The 22,756-nt window shown below is 40.1% G+C and overlaps 2 protein-coding genes across 3 annotated transcripts; one reads left to right on the top strand and one right to left on the bottom strand.

Annotated features, from left to right (window-relative positions):
• The first annotated feature begins 919 nt into the window (after window positions 1-919).
• On the top strand, window positions 920-6,428 carry LOC107087263 (protein FAM117B-like). The gene is made up of 7 exons (XM_015378747.1): window positions 920-1,142; window positions 1,672-1,755; window positions 1,847-1,957; window positions 4,718-4,861; window positions 4,961-5,168; window positions 5,252-5,372; window positions 5,454-6,428. The coding sequence occupies exons 1-7, from the start codon at window positions 1,122-1,124 to the stop codon at window positions 5,677-5,679; spliced, it is 915 nt and encodes a 304-aa protein (XP_015234233.1). The 5' UTR covers window positions 920-1,121; the 3' UTR covers window positions 5,680-6,428.
• Window positions 6,429-11,055: 4,627 nt separating this feature from the next.
• On the bottom strand, window positions 11,056-20,819 carry ica1l (islet cell autoantigen 1 like). 2 transcript variants are annotated; one of them, XM_015378729.1, is made up of 15 exons: window positions 20,716-20,819; window positions 18,856-18,883; window positions 17,252-17,426; window positions 15,891-15,963; window positions 15,679-15,802; window positions 15,410-15,608; window positions 15,215-15,340; window positions 14,315-14,413; window positions 14,160-14,242; window positions 13,676-13,725; window positions 13,490-13,534; window positions 13,206-13,382; window positions 12,656-12,925; window positions 12,232-12,327; window positions 11,056-12,146 (listed from the first exon to the last, which is right to left on the bottom strand). In XM_015378729.1, exons 2-15 carry the CDS (start codon window positions 18,864-18,866, stop codon window positions 12,034-12,036), a joined length of 1,641 nt encoding a protein of 546 aa, XP_015234215.1. In that variant the 5' UTR covers window positions 18,867-18,883; window positions 20,716-20,819; the 3' UTR covers window positions 11,056-12,033. The 2 variants fall into 2 exon arrangements, with proteins under 2 accessions (XP_015234215.1, XP_015234221.1); XM_015378735.1 differs by lacking the exon at window positions 13,206-13,382 and having other exon boundaries at window positions 11,057-12,146.
• Between the last annotated feature and the right edge of the window lie 1,937 nt (window positions 20,820-22,756).

Below are 22,756 nucleotides of genomic sequence, written 5' to 3'. Positions count from 1 at the left end.
GTCAGAATTCTGAGAATAAAGTCAGAATTCTGAGAATAAAGTCAGAATTCTGAGATTAAAGTCAGAACTCTGAGGAAGAAATTTCATAATTCTGAGCTTAAAATCAGAATTCTGAGATTAAGGTCAGCATTCTAAGAAGAAATGTCAGAATTCTGAGATTAGAGTCAGAATTCTGAGATTAAAGTCAGAATTCTGAAAAAAAAAGTCAGAATTCTGAGATTAAAGTAAGAATTCTGAGATTAAGGTCAGCATTCTAAGAAGAAATGTCAGAATTCTGAGGTTAAAGTCAGCATTCTAAGAAAAAATGTCAGAATTCTGAGATTAGAGTCAGAATTCTGAGATTAAAGTCAGCATTTTGAGAAAAAAAAGTCAGAATTCTGAGATTAAAGTCAGCATTTTGAGAAAAAAAAAGTCAGAATTCTGAGATTAAAGTCAGCATTTTGAGAGAAAAAAAAGTCAGAATTCTGAGATTAAGGTCAGTACTCTGAGAAAAAAGTCAGAATTTTGTCCCATATTAAACTGAAATAATATTTAAAAATCAGTTAACTTTTTTTTTTCCTGTGGCCCTAATACTCTTCCCTATATATGGGTCACTAATTGATCAATGCAGAAACTGCAGGACCCCTGCAATGAGAGCATGCAGAACAACCCACAGCAGCCCTATCTGGGTCAGTTAACCAAAAACTCCTCGCCCCTCAGTGCCCCCACCCCTGCTGTGTCTAAAGCTGTTTTAATGCCATTACCCTGGAGGGGGTATGGCCGCCCTGCCCAGCATGGTTTGGATTAAACCTAGACACACCAATAGGGGTCATTCACAGGCTTATCCAACAGGACAGCTGTATGTCTGCTGCTTTGTGCAGACAAATACATTTCCAGGCCTTCCTCATTCATCCTCTGTTTATCCTCCCCCGCCTCTCAGACCGTGGCCTTAACCGTCTACGCCTGCCTGCGGTCGTCCTCCGACGTCGGCCTGCGCGGCCTCTGAGCTGGTTCCCCTCCTCATTCTCCTCGCCGTCCCCCGCCATTGCGTCCAGCTGTGGCCCTCACAGGGCGCGGTCGCTGGCTCTCACCTGACAGGTCCCTGGCCTCAGGACGACAGCCAGCAACAGCACGTTCCCTACATGAGGGACAAAGCGACGCAGGTGAGTCTGATGCTGGGGGGATTTTCTGACATATACGGCGTGACAACTGCCAACTTCACCTTACTTTATAGGGGGTTTCTGTTTGTTAAAGTGGGCGGTGGCAGTATTATAATGTGGGGAGGGGCTTCCTCTGATCAGATTGCTTTGGAAGGATGGAGGGGGCTTCTAATCAGGCATTCCTGGAAGAGAATAGCTGTAGATTTAGCCGGTTTTAGAACATTTCTATAATTTAGCGCAAATGTCTGTTGCTGCTCTAAGTCTGTCTGTCAATAAACCCAGCGAGGTTCAGAGGGGTTGCAGACTGTTGCATCATCAAGCTGCGTGGCTCGTCACCAGGTGACAGACTTTGAACGAGACTCCTGATCAAAGAGAACCTGCAGGATCTTCCTGCAGCAGCACATCAAAACACTGCAAAGGACAAACAGCTATTTCTCATTAGCTTGTTCTAGTTTTTCCTGTTTGATTTTCAAGCAAGTGTCACAGAAAAAAATAAATAAATAGCTCTAACTGGTGTCTGCATGCATCTCAGACCCCCAGGGCCTGGGCAGATGAGAGGAGGAGGGGCTCTCACAAACGCTCGGCCTCCTGTGGGAGCACCGACCAACTCAAGGAGGTCTGTGTCCCACTTTCCCGATCTATGTTCAGATTGTGTGCACAATAACAACGTCGATCTTAAATAACTCCTTTTCTAAAAACCTCTCCAGATTGCCAAATTGCGTCAGCAGCTTCAGCGCAGCAAACGCAGCAGCCGCCACCGGAGGGACAAGGATCGCAAGTCGCCGTTCAATGGCAGCCACACCATCATTCAGTCACAGGTGATCATGCAGTGAGCGTACCCCTATATGCTCTTTACTTATTAAAGTATGTTTTATAAAAATATGTAGTCATACACATTTATAATTTATTTTATTTGCATGATATTTGATCAAAAAGTCATTCAACATATCTGTAGTTGTTCTGATTCATGTTTGAAACAGAATTTCTCATAAAATAAGACAATAAAGATCCTTGATCAAATCAAAATACTGTAACCTGTAGCCTGTGAAAACCTCACTTAGCTAAGATATTTCTGCTAAAATCACCTGCATTTTCATCATTTTAGGGGGCCTTGATGAAGTTTCAATTCCAAAAAAAGTCAGTTTGATCAGAGAGTTAACCCTGTAATGCCAAATGTATCATATTTGATACATACGGTTTCTGAAATGTTTTGCGTCTGACACCTTTTGCATAATTTAATGGTAAAAACTTTGCTCCAAATCCTATTGTGCACAATCAGATATACCTGATAACAGAGGGCAGAAGACTACACAAAAAATAATCTTGACTTATCGCATAGTAATAAATTATTAATATAAAAATTCTTTTTACATATTTTGTTAAAAGGCCAAATAAGGACTTCAAACCAAAAAAAAAGTAATTTTCTGTTTTGCTTTATTCTTGGATCGGGCTTTAAAGGGTTAAGTCAAAAGTTGCTTTTTCAGTACAAATGTGTGCAATATTATGTCAATATTTTTGCTAATTTTGAAAATGCAAAGTTTACTAAATTGTTGCATTTGCGTTAATTAACAAATACTATTAAAATTGCATGTGAATACATTTGTTGACATGATAACTCTGCAAGCAACATGGCAGCTGTAGATGTAAACAAATGAGATATATCTATATTTCAGCCACAGCTCTAGGGGGCGCCATGCTCCTCCAGCTACTTCCTGTCTTCCTCTTTGTTTTTGTTTTTCTACAAAGCAGTAAGATCCTGTTGTAAATTTGTTTTCATTGCATTTTTACGAAACATAAGAGTTTCCATACAACTGCTAATAAGAAAAACATGTTATTGAAAATTTTATATTAAGCAAATTTATTTTCAAAATTACACTTTGATGGTTAATGGAAATGACGTTAAGGTAAAAGTTGAGAATTTTACTAAATCCAGAAATCAACCCAAATATTTGATGTTTTTAATGAATTATGCCCCCTAGTGTTCACCACCATAATTGTACAAGATTAAAATCTTTCAAGAAGCCCCCCCCACTTCTGGGTTATCATAATTTTTATAATACAAACTGGAAGTTGGTCCATTAAACTGTATTATTTAGATTTTTTTGGTTAAATTCTTTGATTGCAAAACTTAACATACTTTAATTTCAGTCAGTGTTTAATTTGGAGAGATAATTAAATGCTGTCATTCTGTTTTAGCTTGATCTATATTTTACAAATTAAGTTTAATCAAAGGTGAAAAAGAAAAGGGTTTGCAGAAGTTATAGAGGAAACCTACGATCTGTGAGCTTCATACTAGACCACATATGTCAAAGTCCATGGCTGGATGATATTTAATTACCGTTAGAACCGGCCCACAGGCCACGGCCGCTTGTGCGCGCTGCTGTGACTACGCGGGCTACCATTGCATTGTGGGAAGGAGGGAGGGGCGGAGTTGATCCTGCAGGTGATGACGGACAGCTGCAGGATCAGCTCCGCCCCTCCCTCCATCCAGGCTCCTTTAATTTTGGCTTCAATCAGTCTCTGCTAACACCTGCGTTAGCTTGGATTGTTGGATTGTTAAATTGTTAAAGGGGGGAATCAAAACCAAAACAATCCAGACATAATTTATAATACATGCGCTTTCATTTATGTATTTATCTTAATAAGTTTTGCAGTGGCGATTGTTTGCCAAACATCTAATTAAAGTTCCCATTAAGCCACTTTTAAGGCACTGGGGTGAATTTTCTATACGCAGGCAAAAAGTAGTTTCAGTGTCCAGTCTTGATGATGGTTCTGGATGGTTTATTTTCTATTTTTGCCAACAATTAAATAGTGCAAACGTTTCTTTTGTCCTACCTCTGGTAAAAACCATAAAGGCCCCAAACCCAAAATGCCTGCTTGTCCTTTTCCAGGCCCCTACACTAATAGAAAGTGGACTGATCCACATCACTTCCTGTCAAAAAATAAATAAAATAAATAATAAAAATGATAAAACAAAGATAAATAGAATCCACAATTATTAACCTGCAAATTAACTCTCTAAATAATACAAAAAATATACATTTGGGAACAAATTAACACAATTAAATAGGATAAAGAAATAAAGAATAAATAGCTCCAACAGGTTTATTAATATAATAAAAGTTTATTAATATAATAAAAGTTTATTAATAATATTGATATTAATATTTTGTTTTAAAAAAATTGTCCAATAGGTAATGTTCATTTAAATATGTTTTAATAAACATTTAACCGGTCCGGCCCTCGGCTTGTAGCAAATTTCTTTTTTTGGCCCTCGGTGTATTTGATTTTTAACTCCCTGAACTAGACCTAATGTATAACCTTTGGTTTAAACTCTCCTATAAGGACTAACTAATCCTAACAACGGTTGATGTTATTACATTTAAGAACATTTTATTTTTCTGATGCACACTTCCTGCATTGATTGTAAAAATGGCGGCACCTGAATCCAGAATGGTGTTGGATGTTTGGAGAGGTTACTGAGAGAGTGATGGGGACTCATAATGACTGATATTTGCTGGTTTGGATGTAGTTTATTAGAGCTGCTTTCTAGAAACATTTTTCTATGTATTTTGCAGTCGCCTATGCCCAAGACCATTCTTATACCAATCCCTATATCCAAATCCTCGGCTCCTCGCTTCCGAAACAGCGTGGAGGGCCTGAACCAGGAGATTGAACGCATCATCATCCGGGACACCCCCGAGAAGGAGGAGACCATTGTGGTGAGTTCTCCTCAGCTAAAGCGGCTCAGAGAACGTTTGACCTTTCGTCGAAGGGTTAAGCCGCAGCAGCAGCTCTGTTATTGTGACCTATTTACGCAGCCGCAGGATGTCCCCGATGGCCACCGCGCACCCCCGCCGGTCCCCCCTCAGCGCAGCAGCAGTACCCGCAGCATCGACACGCAGACTCCATCGGGCGGTGGCCTGAGTGGTAACCATAGCAACTGCAGCAGCCGCCCAGACTCCATCTCCCCCTCCTACCTCAGCGTCCTCAACGACACGGCGGGAGGCAGCCCCTACGAGGACAAAGGTGAGCCGTCAAACGCCAACCCTTCGCTTCGTCTCCCATCTATGTCTGTTGACGTGTGCATCTGATTCTCCTCGCCACCTCAGAGCTAAGCCCGTGCTCCCCACTTCCCAAGTACGCCGCCTCTCCCAGACCCAACAACAGCTACATGTTCAAGAGGGAACCGCCAGAGGGCTGCGAGAAGGTCCGAGTGTCTGAGGAGACCATGTGAGTAGAGAGATCAGCATCCTTCCACATATGGAGGAGTAATTACAGAACTGAGCGATAAACGCCTTTATGTGTTTCCAGGCCCAAACCCCTGGAGGAGATCCCCCCCTTCCTGTGTCCCGACCGCAACAAGGTCAACTTCATCCCCAACAGCGGTTCCGCCTTCTGCCTCGTCAGCATCCTCAAGCCCCTGCTTCCCGCCCCGGACCGCAACTTTCGCCCGGGGGTGGGCCTCCGCAGCCTGTCCCCGTCCCTGGTGCCTCTGTCCACCCAGCCCTGTCTCCTGGAGGAGCCTGAGAGCTTCTGACTGGCCCCTTGGCCTCGACCTCAACCCCCCCTCCATTGGTTAAATCAGAAAACATTATGGAATTGATCCTTTTGCTCCTGAAAAAAACAAACAAAAAAAAGCCTTTAGCATGCCAGCTAAGCTCTCTCTGATGTCCTTCTTTTGTTGAAAAGCTCCTCCCACTGCCTCCTCCTCTGACGTGGGACTCCTGCCTCCCTGAGCAGGTGTTCGTAGCTCACATTTCACCGCTTCCTTCGACCCTCAGCACCGCTTCTGTTCCTGTTCTTCTGGGAGGAAACGGCCGTAAGGACAGACTTTTCTCTTTGATTTCATCCTATTATACCATGGCGCCTTTCCGCGGACATATCTCTTTTTCTATTTATGGTTGTTTGTCTTGATAAGAATTTTATGCCTTCCATTATAAAGAAGAAAAAAAAAAAAAAAGGAGCCGCTGGTTTCCATGGAGACCACCAGATGGACCACAGAGGCTAACTTTGGTGCTGCCAGATGTATCGTAGCATACCTTGGAGGGATGTGAGAAGTTCAAAAATGTGCCTGATGTTTTAGACCGCAGTTTCCCCCGAACCGTCATAATGCTGTGATCCTCGTTGATCTTTAGCGTAATTATGATCATTGCACTATGAAGGCCATAGATACAAGCAGTAAAAGGCAGATAAAGTACAAACAGGATATCTTTAAAACACTCCTAGACCAAATCTGGATATCTGTTTGCTATTATTTTATCGCCTGTGGGGTGTATCTATGGGAAACCCAGGCCAGGGCTATGATGTTTGACGCGTGTTCAACCTGTGTCTGCTTGCCCCTCCCCACGCCCAGCCTTCCTATGCGCCAGCCTTTGCTCACAGCGTCCATTTTCCTCTCCACCACCATCACCCTCCCCTTATTTTCTCTATCTTTTACCTTCTTTGTTGAGCTCCTCCTGTCTTGGTCAGCTTGTATTGCTTTTCAATTAAGGGTTCTGCACACGGAGAGGCTCGTCAGCCTATGGTTCTATACTAGACCATTCGATTAAACTGCTAATCTCAGAACCATAAAGAAAACAAGTGTGGCTAAGCAGTGAAAATTAAACAAAAAAGAACAAAAAACTCATTATTACAGCAGAAATAAGCTTCAAGGTTTAACGGTCAGTGTTATCGGGTGGAATAACGAAAACATTGTTTGGTGTGGTTCTAAGCTAGCTACTTTCAGTATTCATGCAGAGTTTAAATAATGTTAAGGAACAACAAAAGGTAAGATTTTAAAAGAAACTTTTTTCTTGAAAAATGAATTTTCATGCTGCAAGAGTGAGAGAGAGCAAGACTTTAAGCAGATAACAGTAAGGCTATATAGAATGTTAGAGCTGTTATTATTAAACATGCAAGGTTTTAAAATTGTTGACAGTTTTTTAATGAAAGAGTTAAGTTACAGGGTTACATTATCTGAAAAATATGCTTATGTTAGCTGTTAGCCATGCTAACAGCTAACATAAGGAACACAGAGGCTTGGAAATCTCTACTACTTTTTCTGCTTTGAAATTGAAAAAGTTTGTTTCAAGCTGCTTCTAATCAAAATAATTAATGGTGTTTTGGTTAGAAACTGATTTTGCATGAGGTTATATTTTATGTATTATATATATCTGTGAAATCAGACACCATTGAGTGGGATTTTTTCAACAAGATCTACTTTTAGTGTGTTTTATTTCACAATTTTAGAAACGACAACTGCATATTGTCTCTTAATTATGGTAGAAAACAAAAACTCTACTTAGATATTCCTACATGCTTTGTTTCGTCCTCACAGGTTTCCATTAACCCCGCTCCATTTAAATCCGCAGTTGTTTTGGGAAAACTTTTAGCCTAGCATTAAAAAAAATTAAAAAACAATCCAGTGGACTTGGTTTCCAAGTTTGAAGACGTTTCGCTTCCCATCCGGGAAGCCTTTTCGATTCAAAATGTCAGAATTAGAATTGAGTTTAAGGCGTTTTGGAGTGGACTAAAACAAAGCATTTATTTTTGGCTTTAAAAACCTGCAAATTGAACCAGAAGAACGGCTTCTCCCCTAAGGAATGGGGAGTTGTTTTGTGTTCTATTTTTCTGTTTCCTGCAATAACCAAATACTGGTCTATGCCTCTGAAAGGGGGGTCGTTAGGGGCCATTGTTGGCATGGCTTCCCAAACCAATTTACACGTTTTCTAAGCCAAGTTTTTGGGCTACTATATAAAGCTTTGAAATCAATGCTAATTCTGACATTTTGAATGGAAAAAGCTTCCTGGATGGGAAGTAAAATGTATTCAAACTTGGAAACCAAGTCCACTGGATTGTTTTTTGTTATATTTTTGGAATGACTATGACCTGGATGGCTGAGAATCTTCACCAGCAATAGCCAAGCACTACTTTAGCCATCCTCGTGTTAAACAGCAGGTCTTTACGCTGTTGAAATCTGAACTTAAAAACGAGGTAGGCTAATCTGATCACTAATTCGATGAAAGATTATATAACCTGTCAATGACAAAAATAAGTTACTAAATGGAAAACTGCTCACATATATTGCTGAGTAGTGAGACTGCTGACATCCGACGTTAAAATGACAAAAATGAGAGTTATCGGAGAAACGTCTTTTTGACAAGGATTATAGAAAAGTAGGGTAGTGATGCAAAAACTTCCATTCCTTAAAAATTGTGGAAAAAATAAACTAAAATGCAAATGGAAGCATGACACAATTGATATCTAGGGATTCATTTCTGAGAAATTTGCAACATTTTTATTTTAGTAGAGACAGAATAATCAAAATGAACAGAAATAAACGCTTTACTTAAAGTTTAGTGCAGCCATATCAGAGTTATACTGAAATAAATTAATTTATTGGACGACATCTTAATTTATTAAAGTGATATTTGTCACTAAGAATATTTACAGATCGACGGCCTCTCCGTGCCAGAACCCCACCCTCCTGTATTTTTGTAGATGTCACAAATACTTAACGGTGCCTGCTACAGTGGGATAGGAATGTACTGGACTTGTAAATACAGAGGCACTGTGTTTGTATTACTGGCTGACAAGAGGCATGTATTCGAATGAGGCAACAAGTGTAACGTGTAACTTCTCCTCAGCCGAGTACTGTGAATTACAACTTGACTCATTATTGTGAATAATAACGTATTTATTTATCGGACAGGAGTGGATTTGGGTCTTCAGAGATTTCGATGGCAAGAACTGACATCTCAGGTCGTAGAGAATAGGACACAAAGATATATGCTAACATAAAGAGAGCAAAACAACCGCTTTCTATGTAGCGTCACACCGCGGAAATCCTGACTGACTTTTCATTTGTAGCAGAGTAGATGTAGAAAAGTGTGGATGTTATTTGTCCGACAATCCGGCTTGGAGCAACAGACATGATGATGATCATGTTTTTTTTGATAAAAGAAGGAAGCTACTTAATAATGATTAAAAAAAAAAAAAATCTACTGAAACACAACCAAAATGATGACCACCCAAAAATAAAATTTTAATCTGAATCTTTTTTTTCATGTCAGTGTGGATAAAACAGCATTTCTGGAAATAAGGCTTTGTTCCTTTGTTTGTCTGTCCGGCTGATTGGGAACCAAACTGCCAAGTTTTCATCTTTTAAACTCTTGAGTGAAATAAAACGCATAGTTAAAATAAACGAGTCGCCTCTTCTTAATTTGAGAAATACATTCTTTTTATTTGCAGTGTGAAAAGTATAGATTTACATTTGATGTGACAGAAATACTAACATCCTCTTAGCAAAGTTGCATTAGAAGGTGAAAGAATTGAAACCATAGATGTGTCTTCTACAGGGGCTGGGATAGCTGGAGGTTTGTTAGATTTTACAGACAAAATTTCTCACAAAATATTCCTTAAAAATCAAATTTTGCTTAACAATTTGCACATTTAAGCATTGCTGTCAGAAATATACGGAAGAGGATTAGGGCCACTGAAAAAAATAAAAAAAACGTGTTTTTTTTTTTGTTTTTTTCCCGGAAGAGGATGAGGGCCACTGAAAAAAAGAAAAAAAAGTTAACTGTTTTTGTTTTGTTTTGTTTTTTTTTACGGAAGAGGATGAGGGCCACTGAAAAAAAAATTTAAAAAGTGAACTGAATTTTTTTCTTTTATTTCAGTTTAATATGGGAAAAAAGTCAGAGTTTTAAGATTAAAATCAGAATTCTGATTTATAAGTCAGAATTTTAAGATTTAAGTCAGAATTCTGACTTGTTTCCCCACATTAAACTGAAATAAAACTTAAAAATATTAACTTTTTTTTATTATTATTTTCAGTGGTGCTAATCCTCTGTTGTAGAAATAAAATTTAAAAAATAAGTTTACTTTAACTTTTTCCACTGGCACTAATCCTCTTCCATACAAATAAACCCACACATGAAGAGAAATCATTTTTTTGTTTTTGTTTACAGTTCTCAAGGGTTAATCCCATAAAACATGGATGCTCACACAGCACATAAAGCTAAAATAGACAATATTTTAATTTTAAAGTGATTTTCTTGTATCTTACAACCTTAGAAATGTGATCTTTCTTATTCTGCTGCATTAGTCAGTTATTTGAAAATAAAAATAACTAAATAAAATTTCAGTCTGACGATTTATAGTTTAAAGTTAAGCTCAGGCCTAATCAGCCAGACTGCATCATGAAGAGCACAATAAATGGCTCAGTTAGCATTGCATCTGATATTGCGGTTAATAATACAGTTAGATTAAAAGAAGTTTATTACTGAATCTTCTATTTTTTGACCAAATAGCCATTACCAGTAAAGTTATTTTACGTTTTAGATCCTCATGGAAAGGCTACATTAGTCTCAATATGCAGATCCGTCTCCATCAGTCCATCCAACATCTATACATATAGCTCTATTAATCCTTCCATAAAAGGATAAGAACGGACATCTTTGGAAAATGTTTAAAACCCAGAAATCTCATGTAAACGCGTAAATTATAAAGTATGAGTTGTAATGAACAGAAGTTTACAGACGAATCTTGTTTGTTCTTTTCATCTTTAGCTGATGTTTCTGACTGGACGGCTGGTACTTTCTGTTTTAATTTCAACATTTCACTAATTTTTAGTTTCCAGATGGACTCTTCTACCACAACAAACAAAACCCGAAATGAATCTGCTAAATATAGGAAAAGTGAAAAAAATCTAGTTTCTAAAACTGGATCTATCCCTTTGCCACCTGCTACCCTTTAAATAAACAACTTAGTATCAATTCATTTTTTCCACCCAATTATTTCCATCACACATCTAGATAATTGGACATAAAAATGCTCATATCTCATGTATAATTGTTAAAAACTTTAAAATGTCATCTTATTTGCCTGTTTTGGTTCTGGTCTCAGTTTGGGCCTATTAATATGCAAGAATATATTCATTGCATATAATTCATTTAACTGTATTTTATTGTCAAAGACAAGAAAATAACTCAATATTGTTGTTTAAAGTGGGATCGAAACATCAGATATGACAGAGAAGCAACCTTCTGTAGCCATTGGTTCATTTCACAACCAAAGAAAACAACAATTGCATCAACAAAGTAAACTCAACAGCAAAAGGACCTCCTCTCCACAGACTAATTTTAATAGTGTTGGAATATTAGTATCCATGGTTTGTAACACTTGCTGCTGTGCATTGCCTATCAGCTGGCTGAAACAAAGCTAAAACAACATACCGGGTTAACTTTGAAAATGTACTTGTTTAGGCATACTTTAGCTAGCAAACAAGCAGCAGCGTTACTGCAGGATGGCTGCCAGAGCAGGTAGCCCGACTAATTACCCAGCCTAAATCAGCTTATTTTAGTTTTACTCTATAAAGAACAGAAAGATAAATCATTTAAATTGTTTTAATACAATGATGAAGTAGTGTTTTCACATACATTGGTCCATACTTATATATAGGCAGATACATGGGTTAGTGGGTTGTTACTGAGAGCCTGGTGATCTTCATGGTGCATAAACAGACTCACTTCTTCATACATTTGCATCGTTTGTGACAATCATGTGGTACTTCATAGAAACCTTTTTTTTTTTTTTCTTCTTGGTATAAAGACATTTTTAAAATCCATCCTGGATCTCTGGATATGTACACACGGCAAACGGAGACACGCCCAACAAAAGCAAACACAAAAAGCACACAGCAGCGTTCAGGTGCCTCCGCCCCGACATCCAGGCGGTGCAGTGAAGAACAGGCGAACACAAACCGCAGCGGCTCCCGTGTCGTTTTCAGTCTGTTACAGCAACTGAGAGAAGCTGAAGGTTCAACAATCAGCTCAGAGTTCCAGATCGATGCGTGCCGAATCATGATGGAAATACAGACTTTTAAAGAGAGAGTGAAGATGATTAAAAAGCTTCAGGCGTTGAGCAGCTCGTCGGCAGAGCGTCCGATGGCGTCGGGGTTGGAAAGCGGGTCGAGGTCTGCGAAGAGGTTGAACCACGCCGTCATGTCTTTGGATCCTCCTGAAGCTGCAGCGGGAAACATCAGACGGAAAGGTTAGGATGAGACACAGCGGCTCTGCAGGGTGAAGCTTCTCTAAAGCTCTGCACAAACCGTTCGCCGCAGGAGTTTGAGACCGAGGAGCCGCCTGGCTCTGACCAGGGGGCGGTTGAAGGGGCGGGGCTTGGAACATGGGCGGGGTCACCCAGCCTGAAGCATGCATGGGAAATAAAACAGATGGATTTGGTTGATGAAAACCAGAAGTATATGAGACAGGAAAAATTTATAGCTGGAAGAAAAAAGCTTTCTTTCTTTAGGTTTAGACATCTGAAAAGTGCGGCATTTATTTCTTTTCAGGCTAGTGCAGCATCTTGTGAAATTGCTTCCGTTCAGGGATGGGGAAGCTGCTATGGGTGGAAAAAGGTCGGCAGCTACTGATTATGGGCCTGAATATAAATGCTTGCCACACTTTTCAGATTCTTATTTATCCCATTAGGAAAAGAAAGAAAAAAAACACGATGAGCTGTGTGCTGCTGACCTGAGGAGCTCAGACTGTGATCCAGCAGCTGAGACGGCAGGAAGCCGGTGGGGCTGGGCGGGTTGGACGGGGGGTGGGCAGCTGCCGCGGGAACGCTGGGAGGGTCGAACATCCCGAAGGCGTCCTGCCACTCTCTGCTGAACTCGTCGCCGGCTCCTGGACCGGGGCTCAAGAGGTCCTTTAGGAAAGCCATGTCGCTCCGCTCACCTTCTTCCTCCCCCGCTGTCAGACCTGGCTCTGAGGGGAGACCACCAGACAGCAAACCGTCACCTAAACCAACAGAGAGAGGAAAATGAGTCTGTGAGCTTTAAAATGAGAAATCTAGTCAGTGAAGGTGGAGTTTGATGGAAACATTTTGGAAAAAACAACCAAAGGCATCAGTTAGGCTTCTTATCTCATCAGCGTGCCTAACAGCTGGTAGGTTTGAATAAATTAGGAAGGCGAGTGATTTTCCCACAGCCAGGAAAGCTCAGATAGGAGGAGAGTAAGAGCAGCAGCTGGAAGTTAGATTTAGAGTGAAAAAGGTGGAGAAAACTTCTGGCCGTTTTACCCGAGACAGGCTTTTCTGGGAGGCCTGACTCGAAGCTCCCAAAGCTACAGCTCTCCTTCTGTTCACCAGGAGGGACCGGGGGCTGGACAGGGACATTTGTCGGGGGTGGGATGTTGCAGGACATGAGCATAAGGTCGTCACTGAGGTCTGCTGAGAGTCCTCTGAGGTCGAGCATGGCTGGAATGGATGGAGGAGCAGTTTCTGGTGTCATTTTAAAAGCTTCCTGTTCACAGAGAGAAGCAACAGACCCACGAAGAGAACAGCTGCCAGAGGGATTGACTCACCGCCACCGTCAGCCTGGCTCCGCCCATCACTGCTGAGCTTTAGCTCTGCAACAGTAAAACAGAAATATCACTTATGGACTGAACCAAACTGAATGTTTCCTACATCCCATCTAAATCTCTCTCACAGCTGCTGCTTGCTTTATTTAATGCAGTTCTGCGCATCAGCCAACAGGGGGCAGCACTGACCTGAATCAGACCCACTTTCTGCTGGCTTGTCATCATCCAAGGACACCAAGCTGAAAGGAAGGACATTAATAAAGTATTTTAACTAATATAAAATGTTTTCTCACACATCATGACCGTAAGCTTTAATTATTTCAAAGTTAATTGGATAAACCAACACAAAGTAGCAGAAATATTGAGTTTGTTAGAAATGGGTTAAATGCAGAGTTAAATTTCTCCCATGTGAGATCAATTAAGTTTTATTATTATTTCTATTTTTATATAAAATCTAAAGATTGCATGTTTCTGACTCATTTTCTTCCACTTTTACTCTTATGTTACACTTCATTGCATGCAAAAACATGGCGGTGGCAGCATCATGCTGTGGGTAAGTGTTGGTCTGGAGTATTTTTTCCTCCTATTGTTGTCGTTTTTTTTTCCTTTATTATCATTCGAATTAAAAAATAAAAATCAGATGTGGGGAAAGTGAAAATAGAAGGAACCCCACCTCTCTGTGTTGCTCTGCTGGGCTTTGCCGTCCTCCTCTTTGCTTGGGGAATCTGAGATCTGCTCCAGTGGATCCCGGAGGTGCTGCAGGAAGAAAAACTTGTCTCCATAACAACCTTAAAAAGGGGCCTGACTGAGAAATGAAGCCTGTATCACCTTGATAGTGTTGAACTGGTACGGTATGTGTCCTTGGAAGGCCTCGTGGATTCCTGACATGGCGTTGGCGGTTTTCTCCCAGAACTGCAGCAGAGTGTTCTGATGAACAGAGAGAGGTGTGTAGTCACTGACAGCAGGCTGACAGTAATAAGCATGTTATGCTACGTTCAGCAAAAACACATGCCGCTTCATTTTTGATGCTTGTACAAGTTTAGTTCTGACGTGCAGCTGAAGCATCTTTGCTGCTCTCGCTACGCGGTGGAAAAAAGTGGGTCTGATGCGCATTGGGCAGAGCTACTCTATCCTTTCTTTGCCTGGAACAATGGCAGCTATATTTGCTGTGATCCGTGGGTAAAATGTAGTTTTATTTTGTTATTCAGCGAGAAAGTCTACCTGAAAACTTAATCTGTCCAATCAGTTCATCAAGATTACCATCCTTCATTCAAATATTATTTCTCTGTGCGAGCCGCTTGGACCCCATACACCGGCGCTGTGCTGTCACCAGGAATCCCATTCAACAGCAGCTGTCTCTTCGTGGGTTTGCCGCGGCGGCTGGAAGGCGTTTTTCTTGTACATAATCCAAACTGAAGGCACCAGGATAATAAAAGTTTTACCACCAGATTTCGGCATTTTAAGTTAACTTATGCGTTAATAAACTGTTTCAGAGGATTTATCATAGTGATCTGCATCAGCAGCGATCAGCTTCTCTAATTGGTTGATGTGGCGCATCCAGCAGCTGCTGCATTTGCAGCGCGTTCCGTGCGTCAGATGCTTAGCAGCTCACGAAGCGCTGCTTCAGCTGCTCAAAACACCTTGATGCACGTCAACCATTGACTTTGCATGTAAGCTAGCTGCTCCTGCTGCTTTAGGTGTGAACATAGCTTTAGAACTGGAGGTTACCTGGTAGGTGCAGAGGGAGTGAGACAGCATGTTACAGCGGCTCGCTCCCAGCATGTCCACCTTCTGACAAACATCATTCTTCAGCTTCTCAAACTGGCTCTTCGTCCCTCTGACCTGAGACTGGACCTAAAAGCGGAAACACGGTGTCAGAGAACGAAGGAGCTGAGGAATGAAAGCCATCCCGACTCCTCCTGCCTTTCGGAACTTCTCCAGCTGTTTGTAGGTGTCCGGGTCCAGTTCCTGAGAGACGTCTTTCATCCAAAGCAGGGCTCCCCGGTACTCTGTGCGGGCCTTCTCCATGCGGCTGACCGTCAGCAGCGTGTCGGCGATGGCGCGTCGCCGGAAGGTCTCCACTTCCTGATACATGCGCTGCAGCGGCGGGCAAAGCGCCATCCTGCAGAAGCACACAGATAATCAGCTTTCTGCTCCCAGCAGTGGGCGGATCATCACGGGCTGCTGCTGACCTCTGCTTGGCTGAGGTGCACAGGGCCTTGCTTGTGGCCTCCATCATGTTGCCGGCTTTAGTGCGATCGCGTTCGGCCTGGAAGCGCAAAAACAGGCCGAGCTCATTCTCCTCCTGGGACAGCCCTGAGGTGAAAGGCATAAGAAAGAAAAACGAGCGTCAGCGTTTAGACGTGAAAGGAAAATAACAGAGAAGAGATCGGATGGGACTCACGTGTGATTCTGTGCTGGTACTTCTCAATCACCTTCAGCAGCTCTGTGCAGGTCAGCTGAACTGAGTGGAAAAACTGTAAAAGAGACAGCAAACAATGGAGGTCAGTGGCAGCAAAAAACCATCCCCACAGCATGATCCCGCCACTGCTGTATTTCACTACATGGGATAGTTTGTTTCCCAACATAAACAGCAGTCAATGACAGAAAAAAAAAGGGTTGTGGTTTTACTGTGAGCTCTGAACCCTCAGAGTCTCCATTAACTTTAATAAAAAACCTAAAAGCTGAGTTACTGTTTGCTGTGAAGGTGAAACAGACATTTAACCCAGCACGCTGCTGGTGCACCGTAAGACGGTAAAAGGACGAGGCAGGGTTACTGATTAACTACAGAATAAACAGACTCCTGGTCTCACTCAGCAGTGGTCAGTTCTACCAGACATGTTGTGATGGAAACAATCTGGACTAATTCATGATTCCTCAAGTAGAAACTGCTTCAAAAAGGTTCAATTAAAGGTCATTTCCAAGCAAAGTCTCCATTACCCCAACGAAGGAAAGTGGAAAATGTAAGACATGAGCTTTTATCAGCAGTCAGACAGAAAAACAGGAAACAACCGACCCTTTCAGCTCTGACAGGTGTCGGTTACTAGAAAGAGACGCCATGCTAGCAGAACTCCAGCGCCATGATGGGGATGTAGCTTAGCATGTTAGCAAACAGTCGAGCTCCTAATGCTGGATGGAAAGCTGCCATACTGCATCCAGGACGCTGATGCGCTGCCACCATTATGGACAGAAAGATATTAGCTTCTCCTTCTTATTGTTTTTAACTTATTTTAAAAGGAGGAACAAATAAAAATGTTTATTAAAAAACCCAACATTTAGGGCATTCATCATTTAAAGCTTAATGAGCACAAAGTAATAAAAGCTAATTGAGCCCGATGAAGGTAAGTTAGCTCACGGCCTTTTCTGGTCAAGTAATTCCAAATCTGATTAGCCCATTTAGCGCTCCAACGATTATTTCTGGCTGCACTGAAACAATAACAAGAAAAGGGTTAAATGTTATGCTTTGATTTTTGTTTTCTTGGTGTAACTCTGTCCTCTGTCTGATCTCCATGCCAGCAGGAAGGAATCTGGGGACAGGCAGGCGGATCGTGTTACAGAGTGAACAAAAGGCTCACAGTTTACCCCTAAATATTCAGCAGCACACTCTTCCAGTTCAACAATGCTGCTTTTTAGGTTCATAAACATCTGAAGTAAACGAAGACGAAGGAAGCTCGACATATCTTCCTGACTTTAATGAAATAAATACGAAAAAAAACAAGAAATGTTACAAATACTGAGACTCTGTGATTGGATTCCATTTCCTACCTCAAGCTTGGCGTCCAGGTCAGCATCTGAAGCCACCACATACTCGTCCTCCTTCTTGCCTGTAGCTTTGATGAGAACCTGCTTAGTCTTCCAGAACTTCTTCTGCATGCGGGCCATCACCGAGCTGTCCTCGCCCAGCAGAGCCCGGCCCCCGCTCAGAATGTCCCCGGCAAACCTGGAGGCGACAGCTCGGTCTAAACGACGTGGCGATTGTTTCAATCAAATCGAAATAACAACGAGCCCATATGTGCCTAGTTTATTTAAACGGGTACCGCATTACAGGCTTGCGTTAGAGAGACACAGACAACTGCGGCAGGAGCCATTGCGCTCCTATTTTTTTAAGTTTGGATGCTGATTTTTTTTTTTATTACAATGCCTAAAGCTAAAAAAAAAAATAATACAGCTCAGAAAAGGCACTGGGGCTTATTTTAGCTTGAAAGCAGCAGTTTCACTCTCTTTTATAGATTTTTATGTTATTATAGGTGTAAAAATTCTACATTATATACACTGATTCTGAAAAAAAGTGGAAAATACTTGCTTTATAAATGTTTTGTGGCCATCAAAATGCTTCAGTGTTATTCTACGGGTCAAATAGTAAAGCAAAGCATAGTTATAACAATTGGCACAATTTGGAGAGGTCTGGAGACGCCGGTGGCACCAAAAGTTCAAAGCCCCACAGCTTTGGAACTGTTGTAGCTAGAGGTGTGACATTTTCTGCATTTGTGGTTGAAATGATGTAGAACAAATATAATATGATGAGATCTGCCTTTTCTCAAGCATGTCTTAATTACTGCTGTTCAAAAAAGACCTAAAAAAAACAAAGAACTTGGGCTACATTCACACTGCAGGCCTTGATGCTCAATTCTGATTTCTTTTTTACGTTGCTGTTCACATTTCCAAATATATGTGACTTGTATGTGATCTCCTGTGTGAACTGCAGTCATAACAACGCAAGTGTCCCACATGCTCAGTAGAGGATGCAATGACATCACAGGCCAGCTTGCTCTGTGTTTACGGAAGTAAACATGGACGGTAGCGCTGGAGCGCATCTAACGATCTTTCCAAACCATAAAAACACAATCTTTTCTAGATGGTTAAACATAAATTCTGCTCTCCGCATCATCTCTGCCATGGTTGTTGTTTTTCTTGCCGCTTCTTCATAGCAAGAAGCAGAATAGTGACCTTTGTCGGGTATTAATGGCGTTCAGGTCGGATGAATGCGACCCGGCTGCAGATTCGTATCGAATTCAGGACCACATAGACAAGTGGCCTGGGTCGCATTGGAAAAAATTGGATCTGTGTTGTTCAGACTGTCATAAAAGATCAGATACAGTTCGCATATGGGCCAAAAAATCGGATTTGGGTCAATTCAGGCTGCAGTGTGAACGTGGGCTTTGAGTCATGTTTGAACTGATGCAGCTTGGTCTGTGTTCTACTCACCCAATTTTGATTTATATATTCAGAAACCAGAGGGTGTTAGCTTTCAAATAATGTATTGCACATGTAACATGGGCTTACAGTTCCTACGTTATTTGCTTTTCCATTTGGGTATGCAAAATGGGCAAGAATTTCCCAAAATGAGTAAGAGGTTAAAGGTTACATACCCGTCCATCATTGGATAGCAGCCGTTTTCTGTTATGAAGGAATGAAAAAAAAAAAAACAGAGACAGTGAGGTTAATATTGTCCAAGTTTGCAGTTTTTCAATAACATATCTTTAAAAATGATGGTACCACAAGAGGTGAAGGCATCAAAAATATAAATGCACACCACACTTTTAAGATTCATAGATAATGGGTATTAATCAGCATCAGAATACCTTGAATCTAACTTTAACCCTAATATTTTTGGAAGATACAGATAATGATACATCTGATCTGTTTGCCTACCAGCCTCCATGTTGGTTCTTTGTACGATTAAATTACAAAATCCAAACACAGAAATCCAAAACCAAGCACACAAAGTTGTGCAATAGATGACAAAGTTTATCTTAAAGGGAGTTTGGATTATTATTTTTTTTAAGTTTAGTTTTATTAACAGAAGCTTTTACAAGATATTCATAAAATTGTATTTTAAAAAACTTTTTTATATATAGTCTTACAGACACACCACTGAAGGAAGATGATTTTAGATTTTTAACACCAAAAGAAAACAACAAAACAAAAAAATATAACAAACATTTCCCCTCCTTTCTCGTATGGTTCTCAATATCCTTTCATTTCTGTACAAAACACCTCCATCTGAGCACATTCATCTCTATATAATTCAACACACTACTTCTATCAAGGTACATAAGGGAGGAAGTTATATAAGAAGAACCTGCAAAGGGCTAAAAAAGGATATAAAGGAGCCCCTGATTTTTTCAAAGATTGTATGTTTCCCTCTGACATTATATGGTATCTTTTCGGGTGTGCAGTAAGACACTAACTCATTGATCCAGTGTATTACTGATGGTGAAATTTCAGATTTCCAGTTAACCAGGATGCATTTCTTCACTGTAGTGCACGCAAGTGCTTAATACATTAATAGTGTCCAAGAGAATCCGTAGTTCTGGGTCTTGTTCAATTTGCATTCCTATTGCACTTAAAGTTATCGCAATGACACATTTCCAAAGTTATTTTATCATTGGGCAACTCCATAGCATGTGACACCTAGAGGAAAGTTTACTGTCAATTCTATGCAGCCTGTAAGGAATGTAATGAATACACCTTAAGTCTTTTTCCCCATGTTCCTTTTCTAACTGTTTTATCATAAGTGTAACTTTCCACTGATTATACCATATATATTAGATATTATCAATTTTTTTTATCTGCATGATTTATCTGCTTTCAAGAGGAGTTTCTTTTGGGATGTCTGTGAATGTTTCTTTTGATTTCTCTTGAACCCAGTCTCTGATTTGTAAAAAAAAAAATGGAAAAAACTATCTTTGTTGAGCTTAAATTGTTCATTTATGAGTTTGGATTATTTAAGTGAACTAACAGGATAGCAGCTTTAAAAGTGGGCTGAACTCCAGGATGACAGCTGTTCCTCTAATAATCAAGTTACAAAATGCTATTCTGGCTTATCTGTAGCTGGGCAGAGCTGATGGCCGTTTTAGCTTCAGGCTAAATGGGCTAATTGAACATGGAGCTGGTAGAAGACACCTGCGACCTTAGAGCAGCTGATGTTGAAGCAGGCGTTTGGTTTCACAAAACGCTCCTTTATTGACAGGAGGAAAACCATGAGGTGTAGCGAAGATATTAGTTATAACAAAATGAGTAAAAATGCGATAAAATACACAAATAGTTCGCGAAAGTCTGTAAAAAATAACGTCAATTGTGTTTTTCTGCTAGCAACAATTTAGCTAGCAGCGAATGTCAGTTGGAGAACGTTAATGAAGCTTCTGACCCGTCAACAAGTCGTTTTTATTTTCTTTTTCTCTCTGTTTCTTCCTAATAAATGTGAGATAAGGATGATATATTATTACCTTGCCGTCAGTGTTGTCCAGCGGTTCGAGCATCTATGCCGGTTCGGCTAACCTCCTCTCCTGATAGCCATCATCCTCTGAGTCACAGAAACAGGATATGTACCAGCGCTGCAGTGGCGGAGTCTGGACACCAGGGGTCGCGGTTCTTCGGATTGCATCGAAGATCGTGTAATGTGACAATATCCCCTCTTACAAATAAATGTATCTTTTGTCTCCTAAAGAAAATCCCCTCCTTTTTTAATAAAAAATGTGTCTAAGACTTACATTAAATGTTATATATAAGTAATATCTAAATATGGATGAAATTGAAGCTTTATGGTAGCGGCTGGAGAGGCAGGTCTTAGTTGCCAAACCAGTCTGACTAGGAAGGGTTTAACCAGGTTAAGAAAACATGAGGAAGTTTATGAGGTAAAGCATCTTTTAAAGGAAATGGAAATGTCTGAATCAGACATCCTTCTGGAAAGTATTAGAGCAGTTCTTGTTTTAAAAAAATAAACTCCAGCATAACCCTCTCTGGCCAAGGAACCATCACTTTTTTACACACCCAAACAAGGAACTGGCAAAACTAATTCATCTATATATATTATAGGGCAAATTTCATATTCATAGAAGAAATTCAATAAAACTAAATCCTCTTAATAATACATACAATCTGCAAATCAGATCAATAATAAGTAAGCAAACTCCATAGTTAATATATACCAGAAATTGATACTTTATTTACCCCAAATACTAAATTCATCTCAAATCTTAAACCCCCTATAAATTTATTTACACTTATTATTATTGTTTTTCAATTCAAAAATTTCAATTCAGTTTATTTCTATGGCGCCAATTCACAACACGTCATCTCAAGGCACTAAAGTTCACCAAATTATATAGTCAGATTGATTCAAAGTTTTCTATCTAAGGAAAACCAGTTGATTGCATCGACTCATTGACTCTTCAGCAATCCCTCACACTAAGCATGCTTGTAGTGACAGTGGAGAGGAAAAACTCCCTTTTAACAGGAAGAATCTGCCGAGGCCAACTGGGGTTCAAGGAGACGGAAGCAGAGACATAAAAAGCAGCTCCCATGTCAGAGGATGAAGAGAGCACAGTCAGAGAAACAGGACTACACTGGGAAACAGGCCGATCTCGAACATCTATAATCTAGGGTGTTGATGGCAGCAGCACAGCTGATATTTTTCTCCAGGATGGAGTCACAGCCAAACAGGAACAGACCAGATGAAGCTACTATGAGAAAAAGCAGAGAGAGCAGAACGTTAGAGATTGATCTAACAGATTCTGCAGAATGAGAGAATAGAGATAGAATGAAGCAGAATGATGAAATAGGGTTCCCTATGTCAAATCTACTTCCTTTTATTATTTACTAGAAACTACATTAACATCAATGTCTCTTCTATAAATATTGTATATATTTTTTCCTGTATCTCATGTATATATAGAATTTGTCAATACAAAAAAAATGTCTGAATCCTTTTCAATTTATATGGCATTTATACAATCTTATACCCTGGAATTTTTTTTATTTCTTATTTTTCTATACTGTTCTTTGGCCTCATAGTTTATATACTATATTTGTTAAAATGCCTTATTGTTTTGTTTGAAGAAAAAAATATATATGGAATTTAAATAATTATTGTACACAGGTGTTTTTTTTAATCAGCATGCAACAAATAAAGTACCTTTGGGAAGCATTGCTATGCTTTAATTATAAGTATACATTTTTTCATTTAAAATCCCCATCATTAAATAAATGTATTGGATTTATTTAAAAAAAAATAGAACTTTACTCTTACTAAAATTTCTTGCCAAAAATTGCATTTATAACAAATAAATAGGTATGCATTTAAATGCATTTTAAGTTCAGTAAAAATGCAGCTGTTATCAGAATGCCTTGGAGGTTTTTTAGAGAAAAATTGAGAGAATCAGGGGATAGAAGATTATCAAAGGTTAAAAACAGCTGCAAACTTGCAAAGATAAGGTTTCTAAACTGGCAGCCCAGGAAATAAGAGCATTATTCTACTAATTTTGGAGG

This window comes from Cyprinodon variegatus, unplaced genomic scaffold, assembly GCF_000732505.1.
Source record: "Cyprinodon variegatus isolate N-32 unplaced genomic scaffold, C_variegatus-1.0 Scaffold9, whole genome shotgun sequence".
NCBI classification, from domain to species: domain Eukaryota; kingdom Metazoa; phylum Chordata; class Actinopteri; order Cyprinodontiformes; family Cyprinodontidae; genus Cyprinodon; species Cyprinodon variegatus.
The sequence above is the reverse complement of the archived record's forward strand: the minus strand, read 5'-3'. Positions and strand labels throughout refer to the sequence as shown.

What these genes read in the sequence shown, in the direction of transcription:
- ica1l (XM_015378729.1), bottom strand. An exon ending in GTACCAGCACAGAATCACAC is followed by an intron (nt 15,803 to 15,890) that starts GTGAGTCCCATC and finishes CTTTCACCTCAG; the next exon opens with GGCTGTCCCAGGAGGAGAAT. An exon ending in TCACAGTCTGAGCTCCTCAG is followed by an intron (nt 12,328 to 12,655) that starts GTCAGCAGCACA and finishes TGCATGCTTCAG; the next exon opens with GCTGGGTGACCCCGCCCATG.
- LOC107087263 (XM_015378747.1), top strand. Translation starts at nt 1,122, where the DNA reads ATGAGGGACAAAGCGACGCAG. An exon ending in ACACCATCATTCAGTCACAG is followed by an intron (nt 1,958 to 4,717) that starts GTGATCATGCAG and finishes TGTATTTTGCAG; the next exon opens with TCGCCTATGCCCAAGACCAT. An exon ending in CGAGTGTCTGAGGAGACCAT is followed by an intron (nt 5,373 to 5,453) that starts GTGAGTAGAGAG and finishes ATGTGTTTCCAG; the next exon opens with GCCCAAACCCCTGGAGGAGA.